Source organism: Hyperoodon ampullatus, assembly GCF_949752795.1.
Source record: "Hyperoodon ampullatus genome assembly, chromosome: 17".
Taxonomy (NCBI): domain Eukaryota; kingdom Metazoa; phylum Chordata; class Mammalia; order Artiodactyla; family Ziphiidae; genus Hyperoodon; species Hyperoodon ampullatus.
The window spans coordinates 5980572-5996878 of NC_136930.1; the positions used below are offsets into that span (position 1 = coordinate 5980572).

The 16307-nt window shown below is 38.1% G+C and overlaps 1 protein-coding gene across 1 annotated transcript in view; it reads right to left on the reverse strand.

The window, feature by feature from the left end:
* Positions 1–16307, reverse strand: part of TOX (thymocyte selection associated high mobility group box) — a gene marked incomplete at both ends in the record, with an annotated part of 294857 nt that overhangs the window by 38109 nt on the left and 240441 nt on the right. Inside the window, one exon of the mRNA XM_079722330.1 lies at positions 7777–8058. Coding sequence (XP_079578456.1) covers positions 7777–8058 — 282 coding nt within the window. The remainder of the gene's footprint in view (positions 1–7776; positions 8059–16307) is intronic.

Genomic DNA, 16307 nt, shown 5'->3' on the forward strand with positions numbered 1-16307 from the left:
TTAATTAATTAATTTTAAAAAAAGCAAATTCTTGAGTCCCACTCCATTCTATAAAAAAAAAAAAAGTATGAAAATCATAGCAACTAAGAACATGTCTGGTTTGAGGCTTTAACTGTAATCTTGATCACCCACAGGCTTATTTCGTGTTCAATTTAAGCACTCATGAATAAACAAATACATACACAAATACATAAAGATACCACTCTCACATAAGCTTTACACAGATACATGTGCTTCCTGTAACTTACTTGTAGACATAGAGTTATTTCCCAAATCCCTAGGGGGTGTCCTTATGCTTCTGGTAATCCACCTCCTGTCATGTCTTATTGCTTAATTATAGTGATGTATTTAACTTATTAATCACAAGAAAACAATAATTTTTCACTTTAAAAAAGCAATGTGCTAATGGTGCTACTTAGAGAACACTTCTTAAGAATACAGAGTACTGGAGTTAAGAGTCTCAAGGAAAGAGAATCACTGATGTTGAAATGTCCCTGGAGAAGTTAGAAACGTCTATAAGCATGTTAAAAATAAACTGCCACAGTCCCAAAGCCTTTAATGGAGCTGGGAAAGCTGTTTAATGCACACTAACTTGCAGTGATCGCTGTAGTTTAAAATAGATTTTAATCAAGCACCATCTGCATAATAGGCTGAACAAACAACACAGAACTCCACTTATAACTCTTATCATGTAAAGTAAATATTATAAAATCTTCACCATAGTAACAGGGCATAGCACAGCACTTTTTGTGATGGTACTGTTTCTGTAAGTGAAAAATTCTGCTACTTAAATTCATTCTCTCTTTTCTTTCTAAACTATGCCATCTAAAATCCCCTTATGAGAATAAATTCAAATAAGCATGGAAAGAAAGTCATCTAGTTACTGTGAAATCAGCAAGGCTGTTAATACCTCTTTCATTTTATAATCGGGTTTATTATTATCATTAATAATAACAGTACACTTAATGACTCAAAACATCAATTATAGAAAACCATATATAAAATGGTATACTCTTGAGATGATTCACAAGTGCAGGGCATTGTATCAGTACCACAGTTTGTAAAATAAATTCATTTTTAAGGATCCTTGATTCTGCCAAAGATAACTGAGTTTAGTTTCAGGATGAGTTTAGCAAAAATACTCAGTGGCCTTATATAAGGTAAGAAATTTGGGCTACTGTCCAGAAAAAATCACTTTAAAGTGAAGAAAAGATTTGATTGTAATTATATACACCTGTTAGTTATGTTTATCAATTTTGTTAGATTCATTTGGTCTTTTCTAACTTTGCCTGTCTAGGGCAATATGTTTACTTCTTATTATTTTTGATTGAGGGTTTCTCCTGCCTTACACAGAATGCACAAGCTATCAATATATGGTCCCAGTGAATAAAATGTCAGGTGCCTACGTGTAGCCTCACTTGAGTTTTATTCCATGACTTAATCAAGTATGCTCAATTATCCAGAGTATGAATCATCTAAGAACGTATACACCTTGAAAATACTATATCCTAGTATAATTTAATTACTTAAATGGATTTTAGGAACCATTATTTGGAATCGAGTACTAACTGGCTGCTCGACTGAATTTTACTATTTTCCCCAGAACTACTTTGCTAAGTTCAGCCTTAACCAATGGGATACTTTATTTTTGATTTAAAAAAAGTACATATTAGTTGCTGGGATACTTTTAAGAAATTCTTAAAAGTATCATGCATATTATATCATGTGAAGTGTTTAACAACTGTGTAATATATACAGTTCAATGTGGAAAATACCAGACTTTAAAATCCCAATTTTAAATATTCTGTCCTAATGTTAGACAGTGTGACCAGACATTTGGTACCAACATTGCTTGATTTCACCTCATGTTTATAGAAACCTGTCTGCCTACCATTTTTATTTTATTCCAGGAATCTTCTAGCCTTCAGAACGGTGGTAAATAACAAGTACTTTTCTAAAGGCTTATTTAATTGTTGCTCTAGTGACACCCTATTTTTTTTGAGAAAAAAATCCCTTCTCTTTCTGTCCAGTATGGTAATGTACATGCAGTGATGAACTAGCAAATTCTAAGAAACTCTTAAAAGCAAAAAAAGTAAGCAAAAGCCAGAACCCGGAGAAGTAAGCAGAGTACTGAAGCCAGCTTTCATCTTGAAGACAGCTGCTGAACCTGGTGAAACTGAGTCAAGGCACAGCAGATAGAAGACAAAGCCCACGGCTAACCAAAAACAGTGGGATGTTTAACGGGAGGCTTTCTATTAAAAGTCAGGACACAAAAGAATCAGACTTTCAGTGCAGGGTGAAATAAAATGATTTCCCTTGCATGTTCCCTCCCGAGACCTGCAAGGACGATTCTGAATGAGAGGGGAGGAATATCTCTTGTGATAATTCACAAAGAGAAGCCAGCTTTTGCAAGGATTTATACCCTGAATGCATACTACTCGAGTGGTCTGAAAAACTTTAAGCCCAAAGCGGTTCTAGATTGTAATGGTCCAAGATTCTTGGGATGCTTGGCAGAAGCAAACACAAATCATCCTTAGAGGAGTCCACTTTCCAACCAGGTCTAACAGAATTCTCATAAAGTTCTAATGACTATCAGCTGCTATTCCAAAAGCAAAAAAGCAAAATGAAACAAGGCAGTAAAACCAAGAGCCAGCAGCAACAGTAAACAATAGAATCAGACCCCAAAAGGCATCACGTATTGGAATTAGCTTAAAGAACAAAAGAGATTAAATCTATGGATAAAGAGGAAGCAACTAAAAAAAACAAACAAAAAAAGTCCAAACAGATTTGAGAAAGAACCAAATAAAACTAGAAATATAAAATAATTGAAATCAAAACCTCAATATATCAGCTTTAATTTCAGATTTGATATAGCTGAAAATTGAATTACAAACTGGGAAATTGATATAAATAAATTAATCAGAATATAATACAGAGCAAGAAGGAAACAGAAAATATGAAAGAAAAGAGTCATGGAGGATAGGAAGAGAAAGTCTAGCATTTACCTTATCAGAATTACAGAATGAGAAAGGAGCAAGAATAGGGTAGAGGAAATTTCTGGAAAATACCCAGAACTGATGAAAAACAGAAATATTTAAATTTGGGATAAATTTAAAGGAACCCACATACTACACAATGATGCTGCAGGACACTGAAGGCAGGAGACGATCTTAAAACTAGTCAGAGAATAGAGGCAGATTACTTTCAAAGGAAAGACAGTGAGGCAGCAGAATTCTCAAAAGCAATAATGAAAATCAGGATTCAGTGGAGTAATATATTCTCTTCAAAATGATAATAGAGAATCACTGTCAATCTAAAATTCTTTTCCTAGTGGAAGTACTTTTTAAGGTAATCATGTTCCCAATAGATCCTCACGAGAGAAAATTTTAAAGGCATAGGGAAAATGACATCAGATGACAAACTTTACATGTGAATAAATCTAAAGAACAAAGACTATAAAGACAATAAAAGTAGTATTTCATGGAGTTCACAAAATTCCATTTAATTTAAATTTAAGATAAGTTATAGTTTAAATTATAATTAAGATAAACAACAGCAATAACTGCTCCAGTATAAATTGAAAGGAGGGTGTTTGGAGTTAAAAGTAATTTAAGAAGGGTAAAGATATTGATCAATGTTAGACTTTGACGCATCTGTGTGTCAGGAGTAGTTACTAAATAAAGAGAAAGATTATAAAATTTCCAGTCTTAAAATAGGAAATTTTGGAATGAGAAAAGTAAGAACAATCTTAAGGAAGGTAAGAAAGAGAAAAACATAGACATGTGGGACAAATGGAAAGCAACATATCAATACTGAAATGAGAAATAAACCCAAATATTTTAGTATTTATATGAATGTAAATGAAGTCAGTTTCCTTTGAAAGTAAAAATTTAACTATATACCACTGACAAGAGACACATATAAAACTTAAGAAGACTTTTAGCAGAGAAGCTGAAAGTAAAAGGATGGAAAAATATATCTTGTGATTCTTAGCCCATAATTTCCTTAAAGGGAAAACTGTGCTAAAAATACAGTTGTAATGCCAGATACTTTAAGTGTCTTAAAGTGTCTGTTATATTACACATATTGGATTACAGGCTTAGAACCACAAGCTACCCGAGTTTGTATTTCTTTGATGTTTGACTGCATGTCTAGTTTATGACTTCAGGCTGTCAACACAGCTCCAGAGCAATCAAACCGTAAGGAGTGTTTATAAGGTGGTAATTTATTTTACTGATATATTTACAATATTTCTCTCTGTCAAAACAAAGTTATTTCATTTACTTGTTCAATTAGATAAACTGGAATTAATATGCAATTGCTTAAGAGAGCACAAAGTATTAAGAGGGAAGGTTTAAAGGCTTCTTTTTCAGGTGTGAGACTAAATATTCTTTTTTTAGATCTCGTTAGAAATGATTTAAATGATCGTTTTGACTTAACGCTACTTCACATTTAACTGGAGTTGTTGCAGTACAACATTCCACATAAATCCTGCTCATATATGAAGGAAAATTCCGGTTTAATCATTAGCTGTGATGGAGAATGCCTGAGCATTTTCATCAGGGGACTTTTTTTAGCCGTTTAATAAACGTAAGTTGAATAAATGGGCAGGAGAACTTTGTACTGGAGAGAAGGTGAAGGACAGTGCGTAGAGCCGGAATGGGAGGATGGATTTTGAGATGGAAAATGCACTTAAACTCAACATAAATTTGAGAACATCTGTGTAGACAGAAAGTCATTTTAATGAGGCATTCTTGAGAAATCCACCCCTAGGTCTTCACACATGGCTTATTCAAGACTATACGACTATGGAATATAAATTCCACTATACAATGCTTACGTGATCATTAATAATAAGCTATACATTACTTTGAGATATGGATGTTCAGTGATTGGGTGGGATACTCACTGGCAAAGTTTCCTACTAGCCTGGAAACTCATAACATACAAATTCATACCTCAGCAAAACTGTAAGATATGGACCTTATGCATCAATAGAAAGTGGCAGAACCTGTCAATATTAATTCTATGAATTTCTGGTTTCTACTCAGTCTGCTACTCGTATAAATTGAAGAGTGTGGAAAATGCTATTGTAAGAATAATCCTGCATAAAATTTACTGTCAGAAGATGCCAATTTTGCATTAATTTCCTGAAGTGTCAGCAGTGAATACTGATAAAGATATAATCCAGATGCACAAATTGATCTTTACTATGAGTAGAACATTAATTTTTCCCCTTGCAATATAGTACTTAACATCTGTGTTTAGGAATTTAACTTGAATTATCCACGCATAATTTGATATCTACATCACTGGCCACAAACAGATTCCTGGTGTTCACACTTAGATCCAGGTGCTCATCAGCTGGAGACACCGTTAGAATCATATAGATTTTCTTAAAAATTTATTTTGCCCTCGAAGTGATCAGCCAAAGGTCAGGCTTTTACGAGCCCAATACATTATTTATGTAATATCAATCAGTCTCCTCCCTCCTTTTACTTTCCCTCTTGAGAGGCTGGCTCACTGACAGGGAGAGACTGTGCAGGTAGAGGGGTGCTGATATCTAGCTGTGCAGCTGTCCTGAAATGTACCTGGGACTTGTTGTCATCAGGGATGGTAGACAGCAGACATGGAAATGAATGAAGTTTACACTCACACAAACCTAGAAACAGGAGGCCTGGCAGGGCGTGCAGGGTCGTCAGGAGGCAGAGATGGGAGAGGGCGGAGCATGCCCAGAGCCTTTACTGGGGGTTTTGTGGGAAGGAAGGGGCGAGGCAGGGGAGGTACACTGGGTAAGCTCAGGACTGGAACGTTTGAGCAGTTTCAGTGGGCTTGGCTCCAGAGGTGGTCCCTAGTTGTCCATACCTAGCCCTGGGGGGAAACCCGGGGGGGGGAGGTACTGGCGTGGTGTGTGAGAGTTTGATAAAGGAGATGACTGGGGTGTTGGCTCTGGATTGGTTGCTGTGTTTATCAAAGATGCGCTCCCAGGGGAGTCATTCACTATCTCTAGGAATTAGCTACCCTGGCAGTGTTTCCAGGATTAAGGCCCTACATGCCAGAGCTTCAAGAGTACTGAAAATAATAAAATATAGCCAATAGAGCAGCCTTGCCTTTGTCATCAGGCTAAATAAATCTACGTGTCACTATCTGGACTGTTCACAGATTAGTGTAGCTATAGCTATTGTTACGTTAACCACGGAGATCAGAACCCCACGGTATTGCCATTTGTCTCCCCAAAACAAAATTCTCACAAAGTGAAAAGAAAACAAAGGGCTGACACAAGTGACAATTCATTAGTGACATAAACAAAGAGGAGGAATATGAAGTATGCATGTAGCCACCAGTGTTTTTCACAGTAACCAGGCAAGGGCCCTTCTCACTGGGACAAATTTGGAAGATGCCTGACTGATAACCAAGGCAATAAAAAGATTTCGATGTTCTTGACGGAGAGTGTACTTGGTTATGGTGCAGTCATTTGAAAAGGCTGCCTTGAACACTTTAAAGAACTAACTACCTTTTGTAGCTAATTTTCCAAAATAAGGACAATTAAGACCCACATTTTTATACAGATAACTTAAGGCGATGCAGATAGACAGACAGACAACCATACTGGCCTGGGGTTAACAAGAGATAGGTAATGAAACACCTAGGCTCCTTCTTCTGGAAGGGAGTCATCTAATATCTCTGGCCCTTCTTTTCTTCATCCTAAATATGAAATTTTTTTAAAATAAATAAATAAATAAATTTATTTTTTGGCTGTGTTGGGTCTTTGTTGCTGCACGCGGGCTTTCTCTAGTTGAGGCGAGCGGGGGCTGCTCTTTGTTGCGGTGCGCAGGCTTCTCATTGCGGTGGCTTCTCTTTGTTGCGGAGCACGGACTCTAGGCACATGGGCTGCAGTAGTTGTGGTACGCGGGCTCAGTCGTTGTGGCTCGCGGGCTCAGTCGTTGTGGCTCATGGGCTCTAGAGTGCAGGCTCAGTAGTTGTGGCGCATGGGCTTAGTTGCTCCGCGGCATGTGGGATCTTCCCAGACCAGGGCTCGAACCCGTGTCCCCTGCATTGGCAGGCGGATTCTGTTTTTTTTTTTTTTTTGCAGTACGTGGGCCTCTCACTGTTGTGGCCTCTCCTGTTGCGGAGCATAGGCTCCGGATGTGCAGGCTCAGCGGCCATGGCTCACGGGCCTAGCCACTCCGCGGCATGTGGGATCTTCGCGGACCGGGGCACGAACCCGTGTCCCCCGCAACGGCAGGCGGACTCTCAACTGCTGCGCCACCAGGAAAGCCCGGCAGGCAGATTCTTAACCACTGCGCCACCAGGGAAGTCCCCTAAATATGAAATGTTTGGATAAGATGATCTCAAAGGATTCCTCTAACCATAACACACACACACACACACAGCGCCATCATTATATCCCTGGGATGTTGCCTTCTTAAAATAAAGTGGTTAAATTGAAAGATATTTTGGAATGAGTGGTGAATTAAGCTTGATTTTGGACACTGAGTCCTACAAGATTATTTATTTTCCCTGACTCACTATGCAGACCCCATACTGTGTGGGTGCAACCTATTTTTATGTTTAATATATTTGCACTGAGAGGATTTGTTAGGAACTTAAAAATGCAATTGGACAAGCAGGTGATTTAATCCATTCGGTCCCCCACCAACGTTTCTCATTTGGACGACATAACTTGCATCCACTATAGTTCAAGGGAAGTGCCAGTCAATAGTTTTTTTAGGCAGCAAGCCTTTCCTATTGGTCCCCAAAATAACTTAGTCATACCTTAGAGGTATCATCGCCTTCATCCTCGTGCACTGAGCTGGACGGTGAAGGAGTTGCAGACTTGCTTCCGGGAGGAGACGGCGAGTTGTGGGGGACACTGCTTCCCCCCATGTTCAATCCAAGCTGAGCACTTAGCTGTGATTGGTTGATGGTGGTGAGCTGGCCATGCTGCATCATGCCTGGCTGCTGCCTGAGCTCTGCAGGCTGACCCCTTGGTCTCATGGCTGCCATCTGAGGATGGGAGCTATACTGACTTCCTTCTGGGCTCCGTATATCTTGCATCTGTAAAAAAATTGCAGAGGAATAGTTTTTCACAAAACTTGTTTCTGGAAAAAATTCATAAAATTCCCTAGGCTTTAAAACTCCGTTAGGATGTCCTGCTAAACTATACACATTTCCACCCCGTCACTCAGAGTAGGATAATCCTAACAGTACATATCACCCTGAATTTGAGAATTCAGGCAACATCACATTTCATTACTCAAGACCTGGTTGGTTATATTTACAGTCCTTCTTTACACTGCAACGAAATGCAAACATATAGCATTAACAGCTATTTACGGTGTAAGTTTCAAAATATTGATGCTTATTAGAGTGTCAGTATTATATAATTATTAGTGATTACAGCATTCACAGTAATTCATGAAACTATTTCTTTGATTCTCATCATTTAAAAAAGGTTTTGAAAGTTAAGCACACTATGGTTCTCAGTTTAATTCTATATAGGTTAGTACTGGCCAAATGATCTACGAACTTCTGACGCAGAACATTTACAGGCTGGTATTAACCAATTGATTAATTGACTATTGAAATGATTTGACTACACAGTCCGATTTGAAAGTAAAGCTCTAAAGTTGCAAGGTCACCATATTAATCCATTATGCTATCTGGGTCACTGCTTTTTAGCCTTAATGAGACTCACTCTTACAATTCAAGCAGTGAATTTCATCTCTGCAAGAATTAGAATTAAAAGCATTGGAGGATGAAGCTCTTAACATATCTAGAGGTCAAATGTGTTGTAAGAAGAGTGTGGTGGATTTCACTTAATGTTTCTCTGGCATTTTCAAACTTAAAATAATGGGGACTATTTTGTGGTGCTTACAGAAGCAGCTCAGTTTTGTTCACTCTGAAGGGCACTGGGGAGTTCATGCAGGTAGAGGGTTTATAAAACAAGAGAGAGAAAAAAAGAAACAAATGGAAAAAAGGGGGGCAATGAAGAGATATATGTTAAGGTTACATCTGGGAATGGAAAAAGTAAAACTAATGTTACCTTTCTCTATTTCATTAAAAAAAAAAAAACCCATATAGTGTCAGAATGCCTAGTAACTACCCATCTGCAAATGTTACCACCATGACATGGAAATAATGAAAAGGTCAATTAAATAACTTAGTCATGGGATTTTTTTTTCTTTTGGTAATAAAATCATTTTCTACCAATGCTCTCTAGTCATTTTACCAACCTAGTTAGACCTCCCTGAAACTGGAGTGGTGACTGAAGAGGTGTCTGCCTGTGTTCTCTGCATTAGGTTTACTGTCTCCACCGTAAGGCATCTTATTAGTCAATACCTTTTGACCTTTCCAAGTCTTGCTACTGCTTCATCTTCAGACTCAGTTCTAGGAATCCTAGACTCTGGCTCTCCTGGGTGAAGGGTTAGTCTGGCTCTATGGCTTTGTACCCATTGACTGCCTGGTTTAAATCAACCTTTTTCCCATAATTTAAACCACGTTCCTCCAATCCTTCAAAAGTAGCTCATAGCTCTCCTTTTTATGAAACCCCTCATTAAGCAGGTATCACTATTCAGGGATACATGTTAGCGCTGCAGAGGCTCTAGTGACACGTTCTCAATCTACAGAAGAGGAGACTGAGGGGCTTTGAATGTCTGTTGAATAAATATATAAATGAATGACTAAAACCCAGAGATCTTAAATGACTTCCCCGAACCGCACAGTTGGAGTTAAAACCTACATCTCTCAATTCCAGTCTTTGATACTTCCTACTGTATTAAGCAGCTGATGCAATATTTTACGTGTCCCAAAGAGAGAGTTATAGTTAATTAAAGATAGTCAAAAACACCCATCCAATATTGCCTACCTGAATCCATGGTTTTTATCTAGCCCATTCATGTTGCCTCCACTCAGATTTACTAAAATAGCTTCTGTTCCTGCTTAACTGTTCCTATAACTTCCATAATCTGACCTTCCCTGTGAAATAATACTAGCTTTAACAGTTATCCATAAAGTTGTGCCACTGAGTCTTTTTCAGGCCCATACTCTAAGGCCCTGAGGTCCTACTGTGTTCTTCCTTAGACCCTTAGCATGTAGAACGGGTGTCTCATTGTGGGCACAGAGTAATGGGTGCCCATAAAGGGCACTGTCCTATATAGGGCAGCTCCCTCTCCCAGCCCTGCACCAAATAAAGCACTCACACGCATATTCAAACATATCTGTTTGTAGAGGACACATTTTTAGAGCCCTGCAAATTAAAAATGTTTACTAACAAAATCATACTTTAAATTATCTTTCCAAACGTATGTAGCTAATTGATATCTTTATTTCTCTGTCACGTAAATCCCAAGTTACAAGCATGAACAGTTGTAACCTATTGGGAGCCCGCTTCTCACTCTTTCAGAAATATTGTGGTTTTCACGTGACATTGCAGAAGATGATCTCTAAATTGACTTACACACAGAATTTCCAGATTTACGACTACAAATTTCACTTTAGAGCACCTATCTCTTCCTCCATTCTGTAATCTTTTTTATTGTTTTCTCATGCTAATTAGTGTGGTGGGTAGATCTCTGAGAACTAAAATTGTATTTCCACCTTTGTTATATTAGTAGAAGGAGGTGGGCATGGTGGAAGGGGGTAGGGAATCAATCTGGGTCGGGACCACAGAGTACTCAACAGGGTACCACTTTTTCAACAGACTCATCATTAGTTCAAAATATGGTGTCACCAATGGTGTTAGGCCAGCAGACAGCAGCTTTAACACTGAATCGAAGAATAATTTTCCTTTGTGGAGGTGGCAAGCACAAATCAGAGAGCACACTCATCTCTTGAGGCCTCAGGTGCACTTAGCAGTAGAGCTTAACACCCTTGGTGACATTTCTGAATTAGGAGGAGTTTTTCCATTTCACCTTGCTTTGACAGAAGTCAGTTTACTATTTATCGCTGCCTAATGTATAATATGGGGCACATTAAACTGGAGGGGCTCTGATTACTGAAAACTAAGAATAATTAGTCAGCTCATGAAGGCAAGCAAATGTTCTGATTACTGGTTTCCTTCTAGGAAGATCGTGACTAACTACAGGTCTTAATGTGAAATACGAAACTTCAACTTGCAAAATATGATTTCTTGTTACTCTCCAGCATTTTCAAGTTACCGTGAATAATTCCCTTAAGTCATGCTTAATCTCAGCTGCTGTTCTGACTCCCCCCAGCTCCTTCACTGACTTTATTCTTCTTAAAACTTTCCACCCCTAAATGATTCCCTAACATTCTGGTTTTGAGTCGCATTTCTTCATCCAGCTAAGATGCATCATGATTTTGTTAATGGGGAACGTTCTAAATGAAAACGTGCAATTCTGGCCCAGACTCCAGGTCTAACTCTGCTAGATGTCACTACTTGGACATCACCCCTGCTGGAAAACCGAACAAGGTTTTCTTTCTCAAAACTATTTTGTACTCTGTGCCCAATTTCTTTCAATGATATCTTCATCCTCCCCGTCACTTCTACTCAAAATGTTCTAGTAATTTTGGGTTCATTCTTTTTCGATCACACTATTCTTGTGAGTTCCACTGAGTCTGCTCTACAATACCCCTTCCATCTTCCCTTCCTCTCATTCACACACCATTCACGTATTTCAGGCCTTCATTACTTCCTCACTTGCAATAGCTACTTAACTAAAAAGAATATCTTCACATCCACCCCAAAGAGTACTGTAAAATTAATCTTCATGAGCCAGACTCAAAACCTTCCCAGTAATATCTGCCTACTAAATTGAATCCAAAATGTTTAGCATACCATTCAAGATTCCAAATGAACTTTATTCCTTATAAGCGTCCTTCACACACTTGATTGTTCAACCAAACCCAACTAACTGCTTTCCTTTGCCTCTCTCTCCCTTGAACATGTGCCTTTGTCTATGATGCTCTTTCAGCATTCACTTTCTGAGCGTTTGCTGTTTGAACTTTCGAAAAACAGTTACAAAAAATACTTTGCTCAGTGATTTGTGGTTTGCACAGAACTTTTACCTACTGAGCCTCATAATTCCCCCTTGAGGTAGTCCTACAGAAATGGCTGTTTTGTACAAGTTTATTGAGAATGGTAGAGGATAAATGGTCTCAGATCTCTCTACCAACAAAGATTAAAGTGGAAACATGCTTATTTTCCATATTTGTGATCTTTTCACAATTCCACGATGCCATTACCATAATCACATATCCAAACCCTGAATATACTGGGTTGGCCAAAAAGTGCCTACGGTTTTTAAGTAAAAATAAAAGACACATTTTTCATTTTCGCCAAGAACTTTATTGAACAACGTATTCACCCTTTTATTCCACTACCTTCTGCCATTTTCCAGGCAATTCATAATTCCATCATCCCAAAACATTTTATCTTTTTGAGCAAAGAACTGTTCCAGGGGCCTTTATTTTTTTTTTAACATCTTTGTTGGAGTATAATTGCTTTACATTGTTGTGTTAGTTGCTGCTGTATAACAAAGTGAATCAGCTATACATATACATATATCCCCATATCCCCTCCTTCTTGCATCTCCCTCCCACCCTCCCTATCCCACCGCTCTAGGTGGTCACAAAGCACCTAGCTGATCTCACTGTGCTATGCAGCTGCTTCCCACTAGCTATCTATTTTACATTTGGTAGTGTATATATGTCCATGACACTCTCTCACTTCGTCCCAGCTTACCCTTCCCCCTCCCCGTGTCCTCAAGTCCATTCTCTACGTCTGAGTCTGTATTCCTGTCCTGCCTCTACATTCTTCAGAACTTCTTTTTTTTTTTTTTAGATTCCATATATATGTGTTAGAATACGGTATTTGTTTTTCTCTTTCTGACTTACTTCACTCCGTACGACAGACTCGAGGTCCACCCACCTCACTACAAATAACTCAATTTTGTTTCTTTTTATGGCTGAGTAATATTCCATTGTATTTATGTGGCACATCTCCTTTATCCATTCATCTGTCGATGGACACTTAGGTTGCGTCCGTGTCCTGGCTATTGTAAATAGTGCTGCAATGAACACTGTGGTACACGACTCTTTTTGAATTATGGTTTTCTCAGGGTATATGCCCAGTAGTGGGATTGCTGGGTCATATGGTGGTTCTATCTTTAGTTTTTTAAGGAACCTCCATACTGTTCTCCATAGTGGCTGTATCAATTTACATTCCCACCAGCAAGAGGGTTCCCTTTTCTCCACACCCTCTCCATCATGTATTGTTTGTAGATTTTTTGATGATGGCCATTCTGACCAGTGTGATACCTCATTGTAGTTTTGATTTGCATTTCTCTAATGATTAGTGACGTTGAGCATCCTTTCATGTGTTTGTTGGCATTCTGTGTATCTTTGGAGAAATGTCTATTTAGGTCTTCTGCCCATTTTCAGATTGGGTTGTTTGATTTTGATATTGAGCTGCTTGATCTGCTTGTATATTTTGGAGATTAATCCTTTGTCAGTTGCTTCATTTGCAAATATTTTCTCCCATTCTGAGGGTTGTCGTTTTGGCTTGTTTATGGTTTCCTTTGCTGTGCAAAAGCTTTTAAGTTTCATTAGGTCCCATTTGTTTATTTTTGTTTTTATTTCCATTTCTCTAGGAGGTGGGTCAAAAAGGATCTTGCTGTGATTTATGTCATAGACTGTTCTGCGTATATTTTCCTCTAAGAGTTTTATAGTGTCTGGCCTTACATTTAGGTCTTTAATCCATTTTGAGTTTATCTTTGTGTATGGTGTTAGGGAATGTTCGAATTTCATTCTTTCAAATGTAGCTGTCCACTTTTCCCAGCACCACTTACTGAAGAGACTGTCTTTTCTCCATTGTATATTCTTGCCTCCTTTATCAAAGATAAGGTGACCATATGTGTGTGGGTTTATCTCTGGCCTTTCTATCCTGTTCCATTGATCTCTATTTCTGTTTCTGTGCCAGTACCATACCATCTTGATGACTGTAGCTTTGTAGTATAGTCTGAAGTCAGGGAGCCTGATTCCTCCAGCTCCGTTTTTCGTTCTCAAGATTGCTTTGGCTATTCGGGGTCTTTTGTTTTTCCAAACAAATTTTGAAATTTTTTGTTCTAGTTCTGTGAAAAATGCCAGTGGTAGTTTGATAGGGATTGCATTGAATCTGTAGATTGCTTTGGGTAGTACAGTCATTTTCACAATATTGATTCTTCCAATCCAAGAACATGGTATATCTCTCCACCTATTTGTATCATCTTTAATTTCTTTCATCAGTGTCTTATAGTTTTCTGCATACAGGTCTTTTGTCTCCTTAGGTAGGTTTATTCCTAGGTATTTTATTCTTTTTGTTGCAGTGGTAAATGGGAGTGTTTCCTTAATTTCTCCATCAGATTTTTCATTATTAGTGTATAGGAATGCAAGAGATTTCTGTGCATTACTTTTGTATCCTGCTACTTTACCAAATTCATTGATTAGCTCTCGTAATTTTCTAGTAGCATCTTTAGGATTCTTTACGTATAGTATCATGTCATCTGCAAACAGTGACCGTTTTACTTCTTCTTTTCTGATTTGCATTCCTTTTATTTCTTTTTCTTCTCTGAGTGCTGTGGCTAAAACTTCCAAAACTGTGTTGAATAATAGTGGCAAGAGTGGGCAACTCTGTCTTGTTCCTGATCTTAGTGGAAATGGTTTCAGTTTTTCAACATTGAGAAAGATGTTGGCCGTGGGTTTGTCATATATGGTCTTTATTATCTTTAGATAGGTTCCCTCTATGCCTACTTTCGGGAGAGTCTTTATCATAAATGAGTGTTGAACTTTGTGGAAAGCTTTTTCTGCATCTATTGAGATTATCATATGGTTTTTATCCTTCAGTTTGTTAATACAGTGTATCACTTTGATTGATTTGTGTAGATTGAAGAAACCTTGCATTCCTGGGATAAATCCCACTTGATCATGGTGTATGATCCTTTTAATGTGCTGCTGGATTCTGTTTGCTAGTATTTTGTTGAGGATTTTTGCATCTATGTTCACCAGTGATATTGGCCTGTAGTTTTCTTTCTTTGTGACAGCTATGTCTGGTTTTGGTATCAGGGTGATGGTGGCCTCGTAGAATGAGTTTGGGAGTGTTCCTCCCTCTGCTATATTTTGGAAGAGTTTGAGAAGGATAGGTGTTAGCTCTTCTCTAAATGTTTGATAGAATTTGCCTGTGAAGCAATCTGGTCCTGGGCTTTTGTTTGTTGGAAGATTTTAAATCACAGTTTCAGTTTCAGTGCTTGTGACTGATCTGTTTATATTTTCTACGTCTTCCTGGTTCAGTCTCGGAAGGTTGTGCTTTTCTAAGCATTTGTCCATTTCTTCCAGGTTGTCCATTTTATTGGCATAGAGTTGCTTGTAGTAATCTCTCATGATCTTATGTATTTCTGCAGTATCAGTTGTTATTTCTCCTTTTTCATTTCTAATTCCCTTGATTTGAGTCTTCTCCCTTTTTTTCTTGATGAGTCTGGCTAATGGTTTATCAATTTTGTTTATCTTCTCAAAGAACCAGCGTTTAGTTTTATTGATCTTTGCTGCTGTTTCCTTCATTTCTTTTTCATTTATTTCTGATCTGATCTTTATGATTTCTTTCCTTCTGCTAACTTTGGGTTTTTTTTGTTCTTTCTCTAACTGCTTTAGGTGTAAGGTTATGTTGTTTATTTGAGAGTTTTCTTGTTTCTTGTGGTAGGCTTGTATAGCTATAAACTTTCCTCTTAGAACAGCTTTTGCTGCATCCCGTAGGTTTTGGGCCATTGTGTTTTCATTTTCATTTGTTTCTAGGTATTTTTTGATTTCCTCTTTGATTTCTACAGTGATCTCTTAGTTATTTAGTAGCATACTGTTTAGCCTCCATGTGTTTGTATTTTTTACAGGTTTTTTCCCTGTAATCAATATCTAGTCTCATAGCGTTGTGGTAGGAAAAGATACTTGATACAATTTCAATTTTCTCAAATTTACCAAGGCTTGATTTGTGACCCAAGATATCATCTATCCTGGAGAATGTTCCATGAGCACTTGAGAAAAATGTGTATTCTGTTGTTTTTGGATGGAATGTCCTATAAATATCAATTAAGCTCAACTTGTTTAATGTGTCATTTAAAGGTTGTGTTTCCTTATTTTCTTTTTCTTTCTTTTTTTAAAATTTATTTATTTTTGGCTGTGTTGGGTCTTCATTGCTGTGCACAGGCTCTTCTCTAGTTGTGGCAAGTGGGGGCTACTCTTTGTTGCGGTACACGGGCTTCTCCTTGCAGTGGCTTCTCTTGTTGCAGAGCATGGGCTCTAGGTGCGCAGGCTTCAGTTGT